The sequence below is a fragment of the Vulpes vulpes genome, chromosome 5 (assembly GCF_048418805.1).
Source record: "Vulpes vulpes isolate BD-2025 chromosome 5, VulVul3, whole genome shotgun sequence".
Classification (NCBI taxonomy): Eukaryota; Metazoa; Chordata; class Mammalia; order Carnivora; family Canidae; genus Vulpes; species Vulpes vulpes.
The window spans coordinates 119,329,304-119,348,528 of record NC_132784.1 but is presented as its reverse complement, the minus strand read 5'-3'; the positions used below and the strand labels follow the sequence as shown (position 1 = coordinate 119,348,528).

The following is a 19,225-nucleotide window of genomic DNA, read 5'->3' as shown; positions in this document are numbered from 1 at the left end:
TAGTAAACTACAGAGGAATAAAAGCTTTCCTTAAGAAAGAAATAACTAGGGGGAGTACTTGGGGGGGTTCAGTCTGCTAAGCATCTGCCTTTAGCTCAGGTCATGATCCTGGAGTTCTGGGATCGGGCCCCACTTCAGGCTCCCTGCTCAGCCGGGAGTCTGCTTCTCCCTCTCCCTGCTACTCATGCTCTCTCTTGCTATCCCTCTCTCAAATAAATAAGTAAAATCTTTAAATAAAAAAAAGAAAGAAAATAATTTGCTAAAATTATTTTTCCAACATATAAACACACAAGGTTACATATTTTTTTAAAATGACACCAATGTACATTGGTTACTGGAAGAAAGGATTATTTTATTTATTACCAATGGCAACATGCCTGTATTAGTCTGCTTGGACCACCATAACAAAAATACCATAGACTCAGGAGCTTAAATAACAGAAATGTATTTCTCACAAATCTGGAGGTTAGGAAGGTCAAGATCAAGGTGCCAGACAATTTGGTTTCTAGTGAGAGCTGTCTTCCTGGCTGGCAGATGGTCACCTTCTTACCATATCCTCATATGGAGGAGAAAGAGAGAGGTCTGTCTTACTCTACCTAAAAGGCTACTCAATCCATCCAATTAGCATCCCACATTTATGACCTCATTTAACCTTAATTACCTCCTAAAAGTCCTATCTCCAAATATAGTCACATTGGGGATTTAAGCTTAAATATGTGAATTTGTGTGTGGTGGGGGTAGGGTTGGGGGAACTGCATAGTTCAGTCTCTAACAATGGTTTGAATAGAAAGCTATCAAAGATCTGCCTAGGTCTCGTTTCTGAATGGAGAGTCGCTCTACAGGTATAAAGTTTCAGTTAGTCAAGATGAGTAACTTCTAGAGAACTAGAAATCTGTACAACATAGTATCTATAGTTAAACAATACTACATCATATGCTAAAAACCTGTCAAGAGTAGATCTCAAGTTGTGTTCTTAGACATACATAAAAAAAGCGGAGGGCAGGCAGGAGGAAACTTTTGGAAATGATAGATACGTTTAATACCTTATTTGTGGAAATGGTTTCATGGGTTTATGCATATGCTTGATCCTATCAAACTATATAAATTAAATGTATGCAGATTATATCAACTACACTATAGTAATCTGTTAAAAAATTAATAAAATGGTCTTGGACACGTTTGTATCTAGAATTTAAAAATAAAGAAAGAGGAGGAGAAGAATAAGGTAGAACATAATGAAATTTGTCTCTCTTTTGGTAAAGAAAAAGTCATCAAGACAACCAGGAACACTCATTTTTTTCTCCTATCCCCTTTATTCCCCTTCACTATTTTTTATATTCCCCAAATGAATGGGTGGGACATATCAGAAATGAAGACAGAACATGAGAGACTCCTAACTCTGGGAAACAAACTAGGGGGTGGTGGAAGGGGAGGTGGGTGGGGGGTGGGGGTAACTGGGTGACGGGCACTGAGGGGGGCACTTGATGGGATGAGCACTGGGTATTATTCTATATGTTGGCAAATTGAACACCAATAAAAAATAAATTTATAAAAAAAAAGACAACGAGGTACATATGACCAACAGTAGTTCAGGGAAGTGTGAAACCTCAGGATGAGTAGGATGATAAGAAGAAATCTTCCTGGGTGGCAATGTCTGAGAATAAGTAAGTTGTCATATGCAAATCTAGAACCATAGAAGAAACTCCAGGAGACGTACATACCCACACACACAAATTATCACTCTGTAGGAATAACATCCTTCAAGAACAAATGTAAAGACCAGAGTCTGAGAAGTACTTAGAAGGAGAGGTCTATGGTAGTATAAATACATAATAAGGAATTTGACCAAGTCAGGGGAGTCAAATGAAGAAATAACTGAGGAGATAGTAACTGAGTTGAAATTTGAACAATGAGTAGCTGTCAAGTGGGTGAGTAAGAAGAAAAAAATGTTCAAGGCAGAGGATATGGCAGGGGCAAAGGAACTGTAAAGAGAATATGGAAAATATAAAGTACAGGAAGTGAGCGATTCTAGATGGAGTAGATAGAATGGGGGGCATATAGGTGGTTGGGGATAAGTTTTTTTAGTAAGATGATTTTATTTTGTCTTTGTTCTGAGGTCAAAGGAAATCACTGAAGAGTTTTTACCGTGTGTGTGTGTGTGTGTGTGTGTGTGTGTGTGTGTGTGGTGTGCTACGGATGGGAAATGACATACTCAGATTTTTATATCATTCTATTTGCAGTGTGAAGAAGGGATTGAAGGGAAAAACTAGTAAACATGGATTCATCTCCTTTCAGAAGGCCACTTAAATATTCAAGAACACAACAGCACTGTCTCGGATAAAGGAGATAGAGAGCAAAATGGGCAGATTTGAGAGGTATGTACAAGATGAAATGGACAAGTCTTCGTGATGGACCAAATGTGAGAGGTGAAGGAAAGAGCATGTCTAGAATTATTCTAGATTTTTGGTTGTTAAACATAATGGTGGTATAGGTCATACAAAAGAGAGTTGAACCTCAGATTAGACCATCTTACAGGATAAAAGAAGAATACCAGAAACAAGTGACAGGTGACAGAAATCTCCAACTGGATAAGTCACTGGTGGTGAGAGGCGGAAAACAATTGGAGGAGCCAACACGTATACGCCAGTTAAAGTATCTTCCAATGAGACCACATCAGCATTACGTGGCTGACATGTAGGAAAAAAAAGATGTTTGCAGAAGGATACCTGGGGTTCCAGAGAGCCTTTCAGAAGATCAAAGCTACTTTCATAACAATGCTAAGATGTCATTTGTCCTTTAGAGAGTGAAATTCCTAGATGCACTTGGTGTTTATGTTCCAAAAAATTGAATGCAAAAGGAAACACGAGATACAAAGCTATCTTCTTCTAATTAAGTAACACTGAAGAAATTTGCAAAATATCTGAGTTTGCAAAAAATCTAAATACCATTTTTCTCCCAATTTTTCTGAAAAAGTCAGTTATTTTTCACTTTAAATATGTTGTATTGAGTAGCATCCAATGAGATTACTATTTTTAATGAATGAATATTTTTTAATTCATAATTTAACTTTCAATACAGTCAACATTGATTCGTATAGCCCGCATACACAATTTGGGTTCTCAAAAAAGGTAGAGTGTAAAGATATCTTCAGTTCAAGAAGTTTGTGAACAACCGATTTGAATAATCAGTAAGATTTTCTATGACACATCAACCAAAAGATAGCTTTTTAATTGCCAGGGAGCCATTTTCACTTCAGAAAAATAGAATGACTCCCTACAAATATTATTTCTCTCTGAAAAGCCGTGAACTAATCCACAGAACAAGCTGTTATTCAGAATATAAAATTATTACAGAGGAAAATCAAGAGAAACTGAGTACTTCATTCAGGTACTATGCAGGATTTCTGGTCTAGTTATATATTTGCAATGTCTTAAAATTCCATATACCTGGAAATCTGTTAAAGTTTTATAGCCAGGTAGACCCAGACATGGATGGTGCAGAGCAAAGTCACTGTGTGGAGCACATGTGAAAGATGGTCATGGAGTTTTTAAGGGAGAATATCAATAAAAACAGCCCTACTAGTGGGTAGCTAGTAGCTCCTTCAGGCCAGGATTTCAGAGTTCAGTTACACCCAGTTCTGCTCACTGAAGTTTCTCAGCATAACTTAGTGAAATGACTCTCTCTATGGGACTCTGGAGTCTACTTCAACAGGGAGAGATGATGGACTTGACCCGAAACTCTGAACTGGAGTGACACTGACCCCTGAAATGAAGGATTGCCTACTACATGCTCATGTTGCCTGAGGAAGGAGCCCAGTAGGGGAAGAAGAATATAGGATTAGGAGTCCGAATTAGGATGACATTCAGGGGTGGGGCACAGAATTCTCTCAGAAACAACAGGAATGGCTGGACTCTGCTCACAGGGCCTTGGGCAGTGATGTGATGTTGAAGAATGGTAGGAACCCAGTCACTTTGGGTGAGGACCACCAACCTCCAGAGGATGGGATCTGCCCTTGGGTATGTGCATTTTCCCTCTGTGCCTCTAGGGAACCCCACACTGATCGACTGAGATAGAAACCCTGTTGGCTCTGGAATGGAGAGCCTCACAATGCAGCATCTGGACTTTACACTTGCCCCTTCTTCAGACGATCTGCTTACTTCACTCTACATCAGGGGTGGTTCCAGAGCTAAAGTGTGCAAGAACCTTCTGGCAAATTTAAGATATTCAATTCCCTCCTTTCCACCCTTGTCTGTGCTTTTGATTCAATAATTCTTAGAAGAGACCTGAATATATGCATATTATACTGTTCCAGACACACTCAGAAGGAGGCAATCTGTTCATAAAATTTTGAAACTGCTTTTCCCCAGTTTCTTGAGGTATAATTTTCAAATAAAGCTGTAATATATATTTTTAAATGGTATATGGCTAGAATATTTGTGAGCGGTTGCCATCTGGGTAGAAATCATCTTGTGAGGAATATGGCGTGAAGGGTAACTGAGAAGGCCTGCCACTGGACACCATGGCCCACATTTGTCAGGCGACGAGCCACATTTGTCCTGCACTTTCAGGGATGCAATCATTAATTGTAGGATTAAAAGGTTGGATGCAAAGTGCCAGGAACACATCTGTGGTTCATTTGGCTTTTTAACAAATAAAAGGAACAATGGGCAGTATTCAAAACTTTGGCCCTGAAAGGTGTGAGTATGCCATTGTCAAGGCAATGTCAGCTTTTACCCTATTAATTGGAGCCAAGGCCTTGAAATTTTAATTTCATCATAGGCCTTCAAGTGTTTTATTCACCTCTATATCTCCAGACTCTAGAAAAGTGTTTGAGGTGTAAGAACTAGCCAGTAAATATTTATTGAATAAATCCTATGGAAAAGGGGCCGACAATCTGCCTTGTATCTTTTGTACGCTCCCTGGAATTGCTGGCTCCGCAGAGGTTTTTGCTGCCACTATTTACTTATGATTTTGCATGACCTTCAGAGAAGATCGAACTTAGATGTGTTCTGAGCAGAGATTAAGCACCTGCATAAGAAGAACTACACTTTCTTGACTTTCTCCTCAAAGTTACATCTTCCTCAAATAGGCAATGACTCAGGAAATTTTTAAGACTCTCCTCTTTTCCTATCTCGTTTCCCACTACATCCCATTTGTCATTACATATTGGGCACTCAGCCTCTTCAGTACTGTTCCCATCCTTCCTCGCCTTGTTATCCTCACTGCTTGCTGCACTAATTCACATTACCGGCCTGTTTTCAAATCAGCTCTGCTCACACCCACCTGCCTCGTTTCTCAGTCCCCTCCGGACCAATTACTGGGAATGGAAAGGATGCTTCTGGTTCAGTGGTCTTCAGCTGGTGATGGTGTTTTGGTTTTGCTTTTGTTTTTTTGTTTGTTTGTTTCTATTACTAAAAGAATTTTGAAAAAGTATTTTGCTCTCTCACGTGTTTCTAAGTTGACACCTACATTTTTAATGGTAAGTTTAAATAGCTGCAAAAGATGTGATTTCTAGCATATGTTAACTACTGACATTTTTGAAACCAAAATTTTTATATCACACTTTTAAATGGATTAATAGACTCGAAGTAGGAGTGATTTGATACCTACCTGTTCCTAGATAGGTGTACATTATCAAGCTCTTTTTCTCCTGGAATCATTTTTTTTTCCACTCCACTTTACCCATGGAATGTTATTTGAATTTAATGCATTTTATATTGGAGAGATTTTTATTCTTCACCCCATCATACTTTTCTGAAAGATTTTTTTATATTTTGAAATTAATTATTTAAATTTCTGTTGCCACAGAATTCTGAGATAAATACACGTATATACCACACACATACACACACATACATATATGTATATATTCTGGATACAGTTATGTGATTATTAATAACACATAAATGATCAGCAGCATGAATAATATTTTCAAAGGTCCTTTGGCTTAGTGTCCCCAAGGTTTTTATACCCCAAGACAATGCATTGCATTAAAATTCAGGAAGGATGGGCAGTTTGCTTTTGCTCAGTAAAGCAGGAAAGGGCAATTGTGCATGGAAAGGTAGGATTTTGAACTTGACCAACCCCTTAGGAATACATGCATCTCAAGCAGAAGATTTTGGGCAAGAATTCACAGGGAAGTAAAGGCGCTAGAATTTGAACCTCCAAGTTGTCCATGCCCACAGACTCCAACAAGACTCTGTTGTGTTCCCGTGAGTTTCACAGACACGAATTTGGAGACTTCTGTAATTAGTTTATGTCATACAACGGAAGTGAAGAGATTCTGCTGATGCAAGTAAACTCCCTAATCAGTTGACTTTAAGTTAATTAAAGGGAACTTACCCTGGGTGGTTCTGACCTAATCAGGTGAGCTCTTTAAAAGAGAATACAGGAAGCAGAGGCTCAAATCAGCAGAAAGCTATGCTGTTAGCCTTGAAGACGTAAACTCCTCTACTGTGGAGAGGATCATGCAGCAGGAAGGATCAGGCAATCTTTAGGAGCTAAGGACCTCGGCATTGAAACCACAAGAGACTGAACCAGTGAACCAGTGAACTTGGAATGGAATACTGAGTCTTAAATAAGACAGTCGGACTGGTGGGCACCTGTGTCACAGCCCTGGGATGTCCTAAGCAGAGAACCCACCTGAGTCATGCCTGAACTTCTGACCCACAGAAATGATGATGTAATAAGTATGCATTGTTTTAAGCCACTAAGTTGTTGGTAATTCATTATGAAGCGATAGAAAACTGTTACACGGTTGAAACCATCACCACATGTCTCGGTTTTGCATTCTAGGCTGTGCTATAAATGTAAGCCAAACTATTTGGAAGCATACTCATAAAACATTATCTCATATGCTCTCCAGAATTGCCGAATGTCAACCTTTATTCATTTGAATAAAAATGTAATCTCCGTTTATGATTTTACAAACGAAAAGCTTTCCTGTAATGAAACAGTTCTAACATATTCCTGATGCTTAAAAGATTATTTTGTTCTTAACTATATAGGCTTGGCTTACAAACTCTACCACCGTTTTCTTAGAACTAACATCCTATAAACATCATCCTCTGTTTAACAAAGCCATCTGAATCACTGCCTGTTAGTTGCATAATTAGCCAACTCTTCTTTGGACAGAAAAGAAAAAGAAATCTATCTAGTAGTGAGGATGAGTCATATTTATTTTATTTCCTTTCTCTCACAACATCTTTTAAAATAACCAAACACTGGTTGGTAAATTAATAGGCAACAGTGACTGTGAGTATACACGTGAACATGTCTGTGTGTGTTTGTATTTATACTGATTTTATTCCAGAGACAATTTGTAAGAGCACCTAAAACACACACACACACACACACACACACACACACACATGCACACATACACACAGCGGAAGGGAAACATGTTGGTTTGCTGTACCTAAATAGTCTGTAACAATGTAAAGCCTAACAAGATTTTCAAAGTCAATGAGTAAAACTAACCCAATCTATACAGAGAAACACTGTCACAAGAGTCATCTTTTAAGGGACCAAACAGACGATTCAGTGTCCTTGGAACATTGTGTTCACACGGAGAGCCTACCACATTCTGCATATTTCACATATGCCAGACACATCCTCTTTCTACGGGCTTTATTTGAGTTGCCCACAACATTTCCTTATATCAGCAGGTCTCTGTGGAGAGAAATGTACCTTGGCAGTATCACAGTGTGAACATTATTGAATTAAGTTTATTCAAAGGGATATCCCCATCAGGCCGTTCTAGAGAAATAGGCAAATACCTATCCCTATGCTCAGAACTGTCCACCCATCATTTTGGGCACTGGTACTTAATCTTATGTAGACATTTGTCTTTACATATCCCTCTCTATATGCATATCTTTATATCATCAAGCCAATTCATAATGTAATTATTAAATTACATTACTTTACTAAATTTGTGTGATTCTACTGGTCTTAAAGCATTTTAGGATCCAGCTGAAAAAATAAGACCTGTACTCATAGAAATAAAAGCATGTCTACATCTGAGTATCCAGTATTATTTCAAAGAGCAAAAATGTGTAAGTTAACCACAGAGGAGAGGACAAAGTATACAGATCTAAAGAGCTACCACAAAGCCAATGAGGAAGAAGCTTCTATCATAAGTTCAGGAGTGTTGGTCAAAGGCCAGTACATACAAAACAACCACAGCACAGCTAAAGACAGGTTAGAACAGAATACAGGCTGTGGACGAGACAGCCAGGGAGATGGGCATCAGCCTCTAGAGCTTCACGATGTCTGGGAGATTATTCTATCAGACTTACTATTCTTCAGTGCGATTCTATCATTCATCAGAAGAGGTTCATGGTCAGTTGACAGCTCATGTTATGTCTGGGGAGGAAAGATATGGAAAGAATACCAGACTGGAAGGTAAAAATCTGAGTTCCTGGCTTTTATGGCCCTAATGACATTAGGATACTGCACTTAATCCCTGATCTTTTTCTCCCTCCGTGGATATTCTTTTAAATAACATGAGAATGTTGAGACCTTTATACCATAAGTATAAATGCTTTGTGTATATGTGTTCACTGGAGTATTTATCGCTCTCAAAACAACGACTCTGAAAATGCAAAAGATTGGGGTAGAATTATGCAACACATTCTTAAATTAAATCCTACACACAATTAAAGCATCAAGTGAAATAGCTGTTAACCTGTCTCCCTAATAATCGCTTGCTTAGATCCAGTCTGCGAGAGGAAAAGGAAGCAATAAATTTGACCCTAACTTACCACACATTTTAATTGCACAGTACTCCCAGGGGGTGTCAGGGTCAAGAGTATAGCACCATGGCCTCGGCTTGCCATCAGGGTTGCGGCAATAATTATCATCAAAGCCCTTGTTGGGATATCTGCAAACCACACCAAGAAAAGTGTCATGTAAATCTGCCTGGAAACACCACCCACCCCTCAGCTCACAAAATAACTTTCGACCTAGCTTGGATACTACTAGATGGGGGAAGAAGAGAGTTTCTTTACAGCACACAAGAACTGCTAATGATCAACCATTGCATCTGCTAGCTTACCGATCCAGTAAGCACAGGATACATTCTGTTTGCAAATAACTTAGACCCATTGATACCTGTCCACCAGTTGAGGGCCCAAACTGAATCTCCTTCTCACAAAGCCCAATTAAGGACAGATTATATAAACATGACCTCAGGTAGAACACTCATTAAGAAAAAGGGTCCTTTTCTGGGACAGGCTTAAAGTTCAAACTGAAAGTTATGTTTCAATAGTTCTGTTACTAATGATTGCTCAATTTTGAAAATAGAGCCCTTCTAGGTCATGCCCTCACCTCCACCACGGCAAGAGAGAAACTCCATCACACCACTTTCTCTCTACCCTCCTCCTTTTAAATTAACAGGGTCCTGAATTGGTGACTTGATTTTAATTGCTACCATATTCCTTCTGCACTCACTTAAAAGACAAAGAGATACACTGAAACCCACAGCACACAGTTTTAATTTAAGAGAACAACAAATAAACAAAAAGATGAGAAAAACACCTTTCAGAAAGGGGGGGGATAGAGCTTTCCCTATAATCGTTTGTATTTTAATCTTTATAGTAAAATCAGGGAATTTTTGTCAACTAAAATATTTCATATGAAATGAATGAGCCAAAGTAGACATGTTTTTTTTTTTTTTTGAACCATTTAAGCTTAAAACTTATTCCTGAGGAGAAAAGTAGACTTGTTTGCCTGACTTCTCCAGATTAGCAATTTCAAAATACACTAGGATAAAGCAGCCAAGAAATTGTTTGCTCCACCTTCATTCCCTTTCTATGGGCATGACCTAGATCATGGCGTCACACACGTGACCCCACTTTACCTAAGTCACTGAAGATGTGGCTTTAGAAGGACAATGGCTTGTATTTAGCAATAATGCCTCCTCTCATAGCTTGGACTGTGGTCATTACTTAATGAGCCACAGTCGTGGAAGAAAAAGAGGAAGCTTCTGTTAGTGCTCCCCTTCTGCACCCCACTGATGCTCCTGTGTTCAGGACCATTATGACTTTGCGGACTCCATCTACTCAGCAGAGACTAGTCAAAAGTGCAGCCAGTATTCCCATATACCTTATACCTCGTCATAAGTCCTTTTTGCCCCAAGACTATCCAGAAAACATGATATAAAGAGAATTTCTAAGGCAGTTTGTCACGGAGCAAATAACAGTTTGCAAAAAGAATCACTGAAAGCATGATTTGGTAGTGTTTACCTTTCTGGCAAGAATTTGTGCCGGTGCGGTGTCTGATGATCCCAGCGCTGACAAATCTTGCCCGATTCTGTGTGATCCATGGGACCTCGATAACTTTCCCCATTGCAGGTCATGCATTCAACTAATAAAATTAAAGTATGGCATGTTAATTGCTTCTGACAGCAAAATCAAGAACACCACTGTTCCACTGAGCTGTAAGTCACCTGTTTAGCAAAAAGAGTTTTTAGAACAATTTATGTACCATTTTAATGTTGAATGCAGGCCTAATGTCCATAAAGAGTGGCATAAAATACTCCCTGCAGAGCTCTTCCTATAGTTTACCTGGGATTTGTGTGGTTAGTGTCATACAAATTTACCACAGGGCCAGAATGGCTCTGATTTTTCCATAGCTGTCCAAAAGGTGCCCAGAAACTGGAAAGAGAAGAGAGGCCCTTGAGATCTACCCTTTGGTGGTCTAAAATGCACAAGGTTTCAGTGTCAGTCTTGACAGCAGAAGAATTCTCTTCTCTCAACTTACCCCCCCAACACATAAACAGGAAATGCACAACTTAAAATGAGTACACATCACACCCCTATGGTGAATGCCCAAATCAGGACCCGGTTAACTTGAGAGATCAGCTCCAACCATAAGTCTGGTGCTATTCAAAGAACAGGGATATTTTAAAAGAAGTCATAGCTCCTTTCTGTTACTGAGCATCCGTGTTGAATAACTGGGCAAGCTTACGTTCCTATCTAGACTAGGACAGAAGACGCCCTGCTATTGAACTCCTCGCACTCACTGTTTTAAAATGTATAAGCTCGTATTATTATGTAGGATCCTACTGATGATTCTGTGAGGTTAATTCATAGTTCTCTATCGGCCGGCCTCTTATGTCCCACTGAAACCTCTGAATCACATCAGCTCTCTGAGAATGAGACTTCCCCAATGGACAGGTTGATTTGTAGCAGAGCAGGCATCCTGTGGAATACATCACTGCGTGGCTTTCTGACGAATCCGGCTAACTTCCCCACACACATAATTTGTATCCTGTGACTACTGATCGTCTAGCTCTAGCCAAAGCAAAGCCAAGATAGCAATGTTTTGCTTTATCTGCTGCTATCTAGCCTAATAAGCTATTTGTAATAATTTGGAATGTAATATTAGAGTAATCACTTCTGAGCCTTTCATTTTTATCATCTAATAGTAGGACGTTAACTATTAAGTTTCTGAAACAGGAGACTACTTGGCTTGATCCATCTACTTCTTTTTATGTAGCTTAATCTATGAACTAAGACAAGGGACCGATTCAGCTTCCTCTCTTTTGACTCTGAGATTCCCCAGACTATAGTCCGTAAGCACCTGAACTATAAATGAGAGGTGCTCTGTTTGGCCAAGGTCATTATTTCCACATTAAAATGCTCAACATAGGTTATGCTTTATCACATTTCAGCTTTCTGGTCGAATGGGGTACAGATTTACTTCGTTCTCTTTTTCAAAAGAATGCAAGGTCTGACGTCTTCACGGAAAATGATGTGGTACCTGTCATTCTTTGTTCCTTCGTACTGAACGAAAGAGTGGAACAGAATGTTATGGTTACACATGAGAAATAAGTCCTCCACGTGTACAGTCTCTAAGCTTGTAAAGGAGACTATAGCTCCTTTTGCAGATGCAGTTGATAAGACTACATCCCTTTCTAATGAGATTGAATGAAATGATTTTCTGTGAAGCTGTACTGTGGGGATTATTAGAAAGCATTTTTCTTCAAATTCAGAATTTTTAATTTTCTTAAGGAAAAATAGTTTTACAGATGAAATGGATGATTCTATAAGACACCCGCTTTACAGAGTGAGTGTGGTAGGTCAATGCTTCTCCAAACCTTAATGTGCATAAGAGTCACTTTGAGATCTTGTTAAAGAACAAGTTCTGATTCAGAGGATCAGGACAGGAGGGCATCAGTCATTAGCTCCCAGAGGATGCTGATGATTCTAGTCCTTGGACTTCATACTGAATAGCAAGTTTGTGGATAATTCATTCTATTCTAAAAGCTCTAGGTGTTTGGTGGCAATGGCCTTTAGAAGACAACAGATTTTACTTGGATATTGAAGTATGGATGAGATTTGAATAAGTTATTATGGAGCAAAAAAAAAACCCATAAAATGGTACAGAAACATAAATTAGTATGTTATGTTTATAGCAAGGTGAAGAGAGAGTTATGGATGCAGTTGCAGACCTAAGGAGATTTTTTAAAAAATAATAAGTCAGCAAGAATAATGTAAGATTTTGGTAGGCAATGAAAGTTGTTGTTGGGGTAGGGATAAAATGTGTCCTGTGATAGAACTGAGATGACAAATATATTATAGTTATAATTCTTTGATTACTCGGAACTTTTAACATTTAAGAAGTCATTTGATCAATGACTTCCTTGTTTGAGGAAAACAAGGCTCACACAAGTTTTAAGGGACTTACCTAAAACAGAAAATATCAGAGCTGTGCCTGGAACACAGGTCTTCTGACCCACAGTCCAGTGTTCATTCCATTCTTCCTAATTATCTTTTCGTCCCATGTATCTTAATTTGTTTCCTATGCATTCTAATTGGTCATATTTTTAAGACAGACTCCTAGCAATAATTTTAAAAAGTCACCCTCTTGCCTTTTCAACATTGTCTTCGTTACCCTCTGCCTTCTTGTTTACAATAGTAGGTTGCCCTGTTGTATTCTCACCTATTGGAGGATGAGGAGAAGGGAAGCAAGCAGATTGACCATCTTACTCAGGCTGAACAATTTGTTGTTTTACTATTGCATCAAACCATCAGGTTACTCGTAAAAATTACCTTAAGAGAGCTGAATTTTAAACTCACAGTCACTTTCCAAACTTCTGGAATTCTAAGAAACTTCTAAGTTGTCCAAGCTCAAAGTCAAGCAGTAGGGATGGAAATCAAGGACTTGAGTAGGAGGTAGGTGAAAGTATGATCTATAGAACACTGCATAGGGTGAGAATCACCCTTCTCGCTCTATCTCCTTTTGGCTCTATTTTTGCCAGTGTATTATTCGAAGGCTCCACCAAGTTTATCCTTTTAAAAACAAACAACAAAAGCAAAATACTTTGCCAGATCACATAAACTCAAGCTAAATAAATGTTTCTAGTCATAACTAGAGTAGTTTTCCTAAATATATCTCTGGCCTAAATGAAAGTAGAAAACTATATTAACTGCACATGAATTGTACTATAAATAGGATTAATTTAGCATCTTTCTTGTCATACTACCCAACTAACTCAAAAATTATTGTGTTCTGTTTTTCTTAGTCATAAAACTACCAGTGATTTGAGTTTACAGACTAAAATAACTCTTTTGGAAATATCTCTCAGAAAAATCCATGCTGATGATTACTTCAGCAAAACTAAATGTCTGAAATATGAATAGCTTCACAAACCCACATTTATAAATAATTGCTTTATTTAAACCTTTGTTTTTAAAAATCTTTCCCCACAGAATATGAAATTATGCACATAGAGTTATAGCAGTATTATTTGGGGTTTTAAGTGTAAGGTATTAAAAATAATAATTATGGCTTAATAAAATGTGTTTACTTGAATATTTGACAGTCATTTAAAAAGACATCTGTTCCAATAACTGGTGATTGCTTTGTTCCAAATCCCAAGCAAATGTTAAAGCAAGAAACTGGATTTTAGACACTTCAGTTTTTTATAATATTTGAGTTAAACATTAATGCTATTTTCTTTACATATTTTTTAAAGTTCTAAATGTGCTAAAAGTATTCATTTTCTTTTAGAATGCTTCATATGTTTAAAAGATTAAATTATGAAAAGATAATTTCAATCATTGGATATCAGATACACTTCTTTTATGAACAAAGCTCTCTGATAAATTTCAGATGATTATTTAGCCAAGAGCTTAATAGCGTTTATGAGAATTTCAAAAAAGTGCATTTACACTATTTTGCATATTTTGTATTATCCATTTTATAAATAGCTCTGTTTTTCTCTATTAATGTATTGACAGGGCTTCTTATTTTAGAACCTCTTCAGTAAAATCCCACCAACTCATTGTTTAATATAGTATGAATTTAAATATCACAGCTCAATTCACACTTCCTGAAATATGTTTAGCCTATAGGGCAGGTGTTGGTTTACTTCTCTCACAGGACAGTTATTCAACTACTGTCAGATTTCTAATTCCTTCCAGAAAAAGCTTATCTTCCACCGTGCTACGGTGACCAACAGCATCATGTGCCATTAATAGTAATGAGCAATGCCCTTTTCTAAGGGACGTGTAATGACCTCAAATTATTAAAGGATGATAGAGATGTACATTCTACAGAGATGAGGATAACTGGAAATATAATTTTTCCAATTATTTCTTTTCTAGCAGATTTATCCTACATTGTCTAGCCGTCCAGATCTATGCCAGTGTGTTTTGGTGAAGGTTCTTAAAAACCACATTGTTGAGAAATCACATTCCCACATGAACGAGTCAAGTAACATACGTTCTAAACTATTTAAGGTTGGACCAAGTTACTTCCCTCGCAAACACTTTCCCAGGTCAAAAAAAAAAAAATCAATAAACAAAACTCCTTGCAATGACCTCCAGCCTCAGAAGACTGTGATAGTGGAGAGTGCCCCCCAAAAAGTAAGGTTTTTTTCTTCCATGTGTACATTTAAAATATTAATTACAGATTTACTCATACAAAACAGACTTGTTCATAACGTTATCACAGATCAGTTTATTATTTTTAAAAGAGAAGAAAACAATGAAGAAGTTATAGTGAACAGAATATGATATGGAATGGAAAGTAAGAATTTACAAACAGAGATGGAACTGACTCTAGCACATGAAGTCAAGAATTTTAAATTAACTAACAACAGAAAACAAATTCACCTTCTCCATGACAATTCACTCACAATGGCCTTTTCATGTGATAAATATCAACCTAATATTAAATGGATATTTATGGAAAAATAGTTCAAAAAATGTGGTTAATAACAAACAGGTAAGGTATCTTACTATAAAAAGTGGACAGCATTCCAGCAGCCCCCTACCCCCAAGTATTTCCAAATCCTACTAAATTTCTATCAGAACTGAATCCATGTTTCATTTGGATTGTTAGAATTTTAGTTTCCGACAGAACTAAAAAGCCAGCTACTGGGTGGCCAGGTAATTAAGAAAAATGAAACCACATACAATGCTGAAGTGGTTACTCTTCCTTCTTGTCAGGCATTCAGTCTTCCAGTGCAAGAGTAAGGACAGTGCCCCCTTCTGCTGGGAGAGGAGGTCAAGACACACATGGCCTTGGGGGCCGGCCTTCAAGACCCACTGGACTCTACCGCTTTGATCTCTTCAGGTCCTATTCTCAATGGTGTTTAACGTCAGTCTACGTAACAAATCTGCTTTTCACCAACACGCACACAGGGGTAAGGCACTTCCAGCGACCCCTTCCCATATTCTCTTCTGGGCTCAGACACTCTTGCCACACCACTTCAGAGTAAGTTTGACACAAGTTCTGCGGAAGCAGGTGCTGGCTGAATAGAATTAGCATCACTCTTAAAGAGCTAAGCGTCTTTCAGCTCCTCTCAGGTGACTTTTGGGGACGGATTGAAGGATGTGAACTCGGGACAGTAGATGAGGAAGCCCAAGCTTTTGCTCTCCCCAGAGGGATGCCTCAGGCTCTGGTGAAATTCAAACTGACAACCCTTCTGTCTTAATCTGATGAGAATCAGTTTTGCAAACATCGTGTAAAAAATGCTCAAGTAATTGTCTACAGTCGCATTTGAATGAAGGACATATTTATTATAGTTGGATTCGTTTCTGTTAACTTTAATGCGAGTTGCAGTTCTACACAAAGCGGGAGCAGAGCGCCCCCCACGGCATTCAGGCTCATTTACCTTCTGAACACTGAGGAATGTCACAGACTTCGTAGCGTACCTCTGGATTGCTTGTGAAACACCAAGGTCCCCCTTCTTCCCCTCGAGGATTTCGACAGTAGTTTTCCTGTAGGTCTTTACCCCGATAGCTCGAAGGCAAAAAGCTAGTTTTAAAATGATAATCATTACAGTATAAGAGCATGCAACTTTATTGTTGGCCTATTCATTTTACTCATTAGTGGGTAAGTCTTTCCTACAGTACAGAAATCCACTGCTCTCTCTCCACCTTCCATACAGAGTAACCCGAACTGTCATTTTCATCCATTCTTAAAATACTTGAATGTCCTACAGATTGACCTGACCGAATCCCCACGCTCACCGTCATTCACAGTGACTCATCTCTGGATTTGCTAATAGCCAATCATTCTAGAGCCGAACTGTTCAAACCACAATTTCAAAGCTCCATGCAAAGAAGGCACATGATTGAGTGGGGGGCGGGGGGGGGCACTTAGCTGAGAAAGTTAGAAACCCTGCAATTGCCCTTGAAATCTCCTGATTACGCGGCTTCTCCAAGATAATTACTTGTTTTTTTATTGCTATTCTTATAAGGAACAGCCCCCTTTTTCTCCCGCACTGTTTAGAAACAGGCTGATCAAGTGACACAAACAAAAGGTCTAGAATCAAATTAAACCTGGGTTCAAATTTCAGTTCTCTCTTGTACTAACCAGAGACCCCAGCAGGTAAGTTAGACTCTCTCAGCCTCTAGCTTACCTGCACACGGAGTGTGACCGTGACTCACAGTGTCTTACACTCTACATGGTGTCCTCAGGAGTTCATAGACATGACAGGGTAATGGACATTCAATAAATGCTACTTATTATTAACCTCAGGCCACTTAGTAGTCTTTACCCTGTCATAGCAAAACCCAGAATTATTTATTCTTTTCAAAAATTTTGGTAATGTTCACTGCTACTGGGGTTTAGTGTTTCCAAACTGAGTTTGGAACAGTTTGCCACGGGGTGCAGAGACTGCAATGCATTACCTTCACTTGAAATTTCTAATGCCCTAGTTATAGTTTTCTTATCAGCATAAAATATTTCAACACAAACTCAGAAAAATGCAAAAGCCTTCTTTATTCGTCTGTGCTGCTTATGGCATTGACCTCTATGATGCTTTTATCTGAATGCAAAAAAAAAAATCGTAAGTAAAGTAGAATATACATCTGTGGGTAACACTAAACTTTTTTTTTCAAAATCCAGTTACGCTTTCAATATCCAATCCAATTGTTGCTACAAAGTTTTATCTCTATGCTTAACAGTTTTTGAGTTCTAGCTGGCACTTCTAATGAAGTCAAAGGATTTTAGTCTCTAGGTAAAAACCATCCAAATGTGTTTCTGACCCATGGAAACTTATTTAGAAGTCATCAGGTTTTTTGTTGTGTTGTGGCACAAAATGTGTATGAACGGGCTTTGGGTACCAAGCAATATTTTGTAATGGAATTCTTTCATTTGGACATGAAATAAGCCAGAGTTAAGTTCCTCAGAAAACATAAATTATTTTTTTCTGAAAATATAAATTATTGGTCAAAAAGAAAATCTATTCTAAGAGACTTACTACTAACCAAACATTTTCAAGGAAACCGGTATTATAAATACTTTGTAACTGCAAAATGTCTTTAGGTAGAGTTTATATCCTTACTTCTTTAGCATTTTAAATATGGGGAAACAAAAATTAGACTTTAGGCCATATGACCAGCATAAATTATAATATAATTAAAGCGCATCATGCTTTCACAGTTCTTAACAGTATATTTAATTTTAAGAAGAAAAAGAAAGCATCTTTTTTCTTATTTTTGGCCCTTTTATTCCAGAATAGCTTTGGATACTTTTGTTTGTTCCGTTGCTTGAAATTTTCTTTCAATTTTGCCAGTTTTCCAACTTTTCATAGTAAATTTACAGTGAAATAGTCATTTTTCTGATAGAATCAAAACCGACTTTTACTTCAGATTGGTTTTTGTAAAGTATAAATTTACCCAAAAAATGCTCTGATAACTGTATTTTATGAAAAAAAAACAACAAAAAACCTTGGTACAGTAGTAAGAATAAGTTATTGTTAATCACGAAATCTACATTGTTGTCCCATATATATCACTTGGCTACTTATATGACACAAGTCCTTAGTCCCTACCTAATTTATTTACTCTTTGGGTTCTTTACTTCTTCACTTATAAAGTATATGGAATGAATTTGATTAATATAACATCCTCTTGTGTCATTTTATGTATTCAGCCTTCTTAAGAGAAATTAAATACACATGTTATCTATGATTTTAGAGATTGTTGTTGCACACACACACACACACACACACAACACATATTCCTTGCCAGTGGATTTGTAAAGCTAAAAAGCTGTGAAGTAGTGAATGAATCAGTCAATGGCTTAGTAGTAAAAATATAAGTAAGGAAGACAGAAAAAGTAGAAATCAGAACTAGATAGGGCAGAAATATGAATAAAGTTTTCTCACTGGAGTTAATAAAATGAAACTGAAAAGAAAAGGTGCTGCTTTCCATATTTATGTCAAAGCATACGGAATTCCTTTTTAGGACATTCATGACAGTCTAGTCCTCTCTTTCCTTCATTCTTTGGCATGTATGGCTTTTTACCCACATTTGCTGGGGGGTACTTTGTGTGTGTTCTGAAGCATAGCCTGCTTCTCTTTAGTGTGCTATACTCGGCCAAGGGATGAAGCCAGCCTGCTCTTTTCACTTATATGTGTTCATTCAGCAAATGTTTATGAGAAACTATCACACACAAGCCCTTGGCCAGGCAACAGGCTCTGTAATAAACTTTTATTCACATTTATACTATTCATGATTCTTTGTCATTATCAGCCAGGCTTTAAGAGAGAGAAGTAAAGAAATATTTAAAACTTAGTTAAATCCAAAAATACTTTGAAATATAAGTTAGGTCTTTTGGGTGCTAGCCATCTTTTCTTTTCTTTTAATATAAAGTGCATTCATAGGAACCTTGATCTATTCCATCATCTGCTTCATTAATGAATGCTGATGGCCAGTGAAGGATATAGATGTAGATATCAAGTCACCTGATTTTCTGGTTA

The 19,225-nt window shown here is 37.8% G+C and overlaps 1 protein-coding gene across 4 annotated transcripts in view; it reads right to left on the bottom strand.

Moving 5' to 3' along the window:
- HGF (hepatocyte growth factor) overlaps window positions 1–19,225 on the bottom strand; it is an 80,500-nt gene that overhangs the window by 45,110 nt on the left and 16,165 nt on the right. For 2 of the 4 annotated variants that reach the window (XM_026006117.2, XM_072759818.1), the window contains exons 5-7: window positions 16,130–16,257; window positions 10,248–10,368; window positions 8,766–8,884 (exon numbers count right to left, since the gene is read on the bottom strand). In XM_026006117.2, the coding sequence (XP_025861902.2) occupies window positions 8,766–8,884; window positions 10,248–10,368; window positions 16,130–16,257 (368 nt within the window). Of the gene's footprint in view, window positions 1–8,765; window positions 8,885–10,247; window positions 10,369–16,129; window positions 16,273–19,225 lie in introns of all 4 variants that reach the window. The other 2 variants (XM_026006116.2, XM_072759817.1) reach the window with 1 other exon arrangement.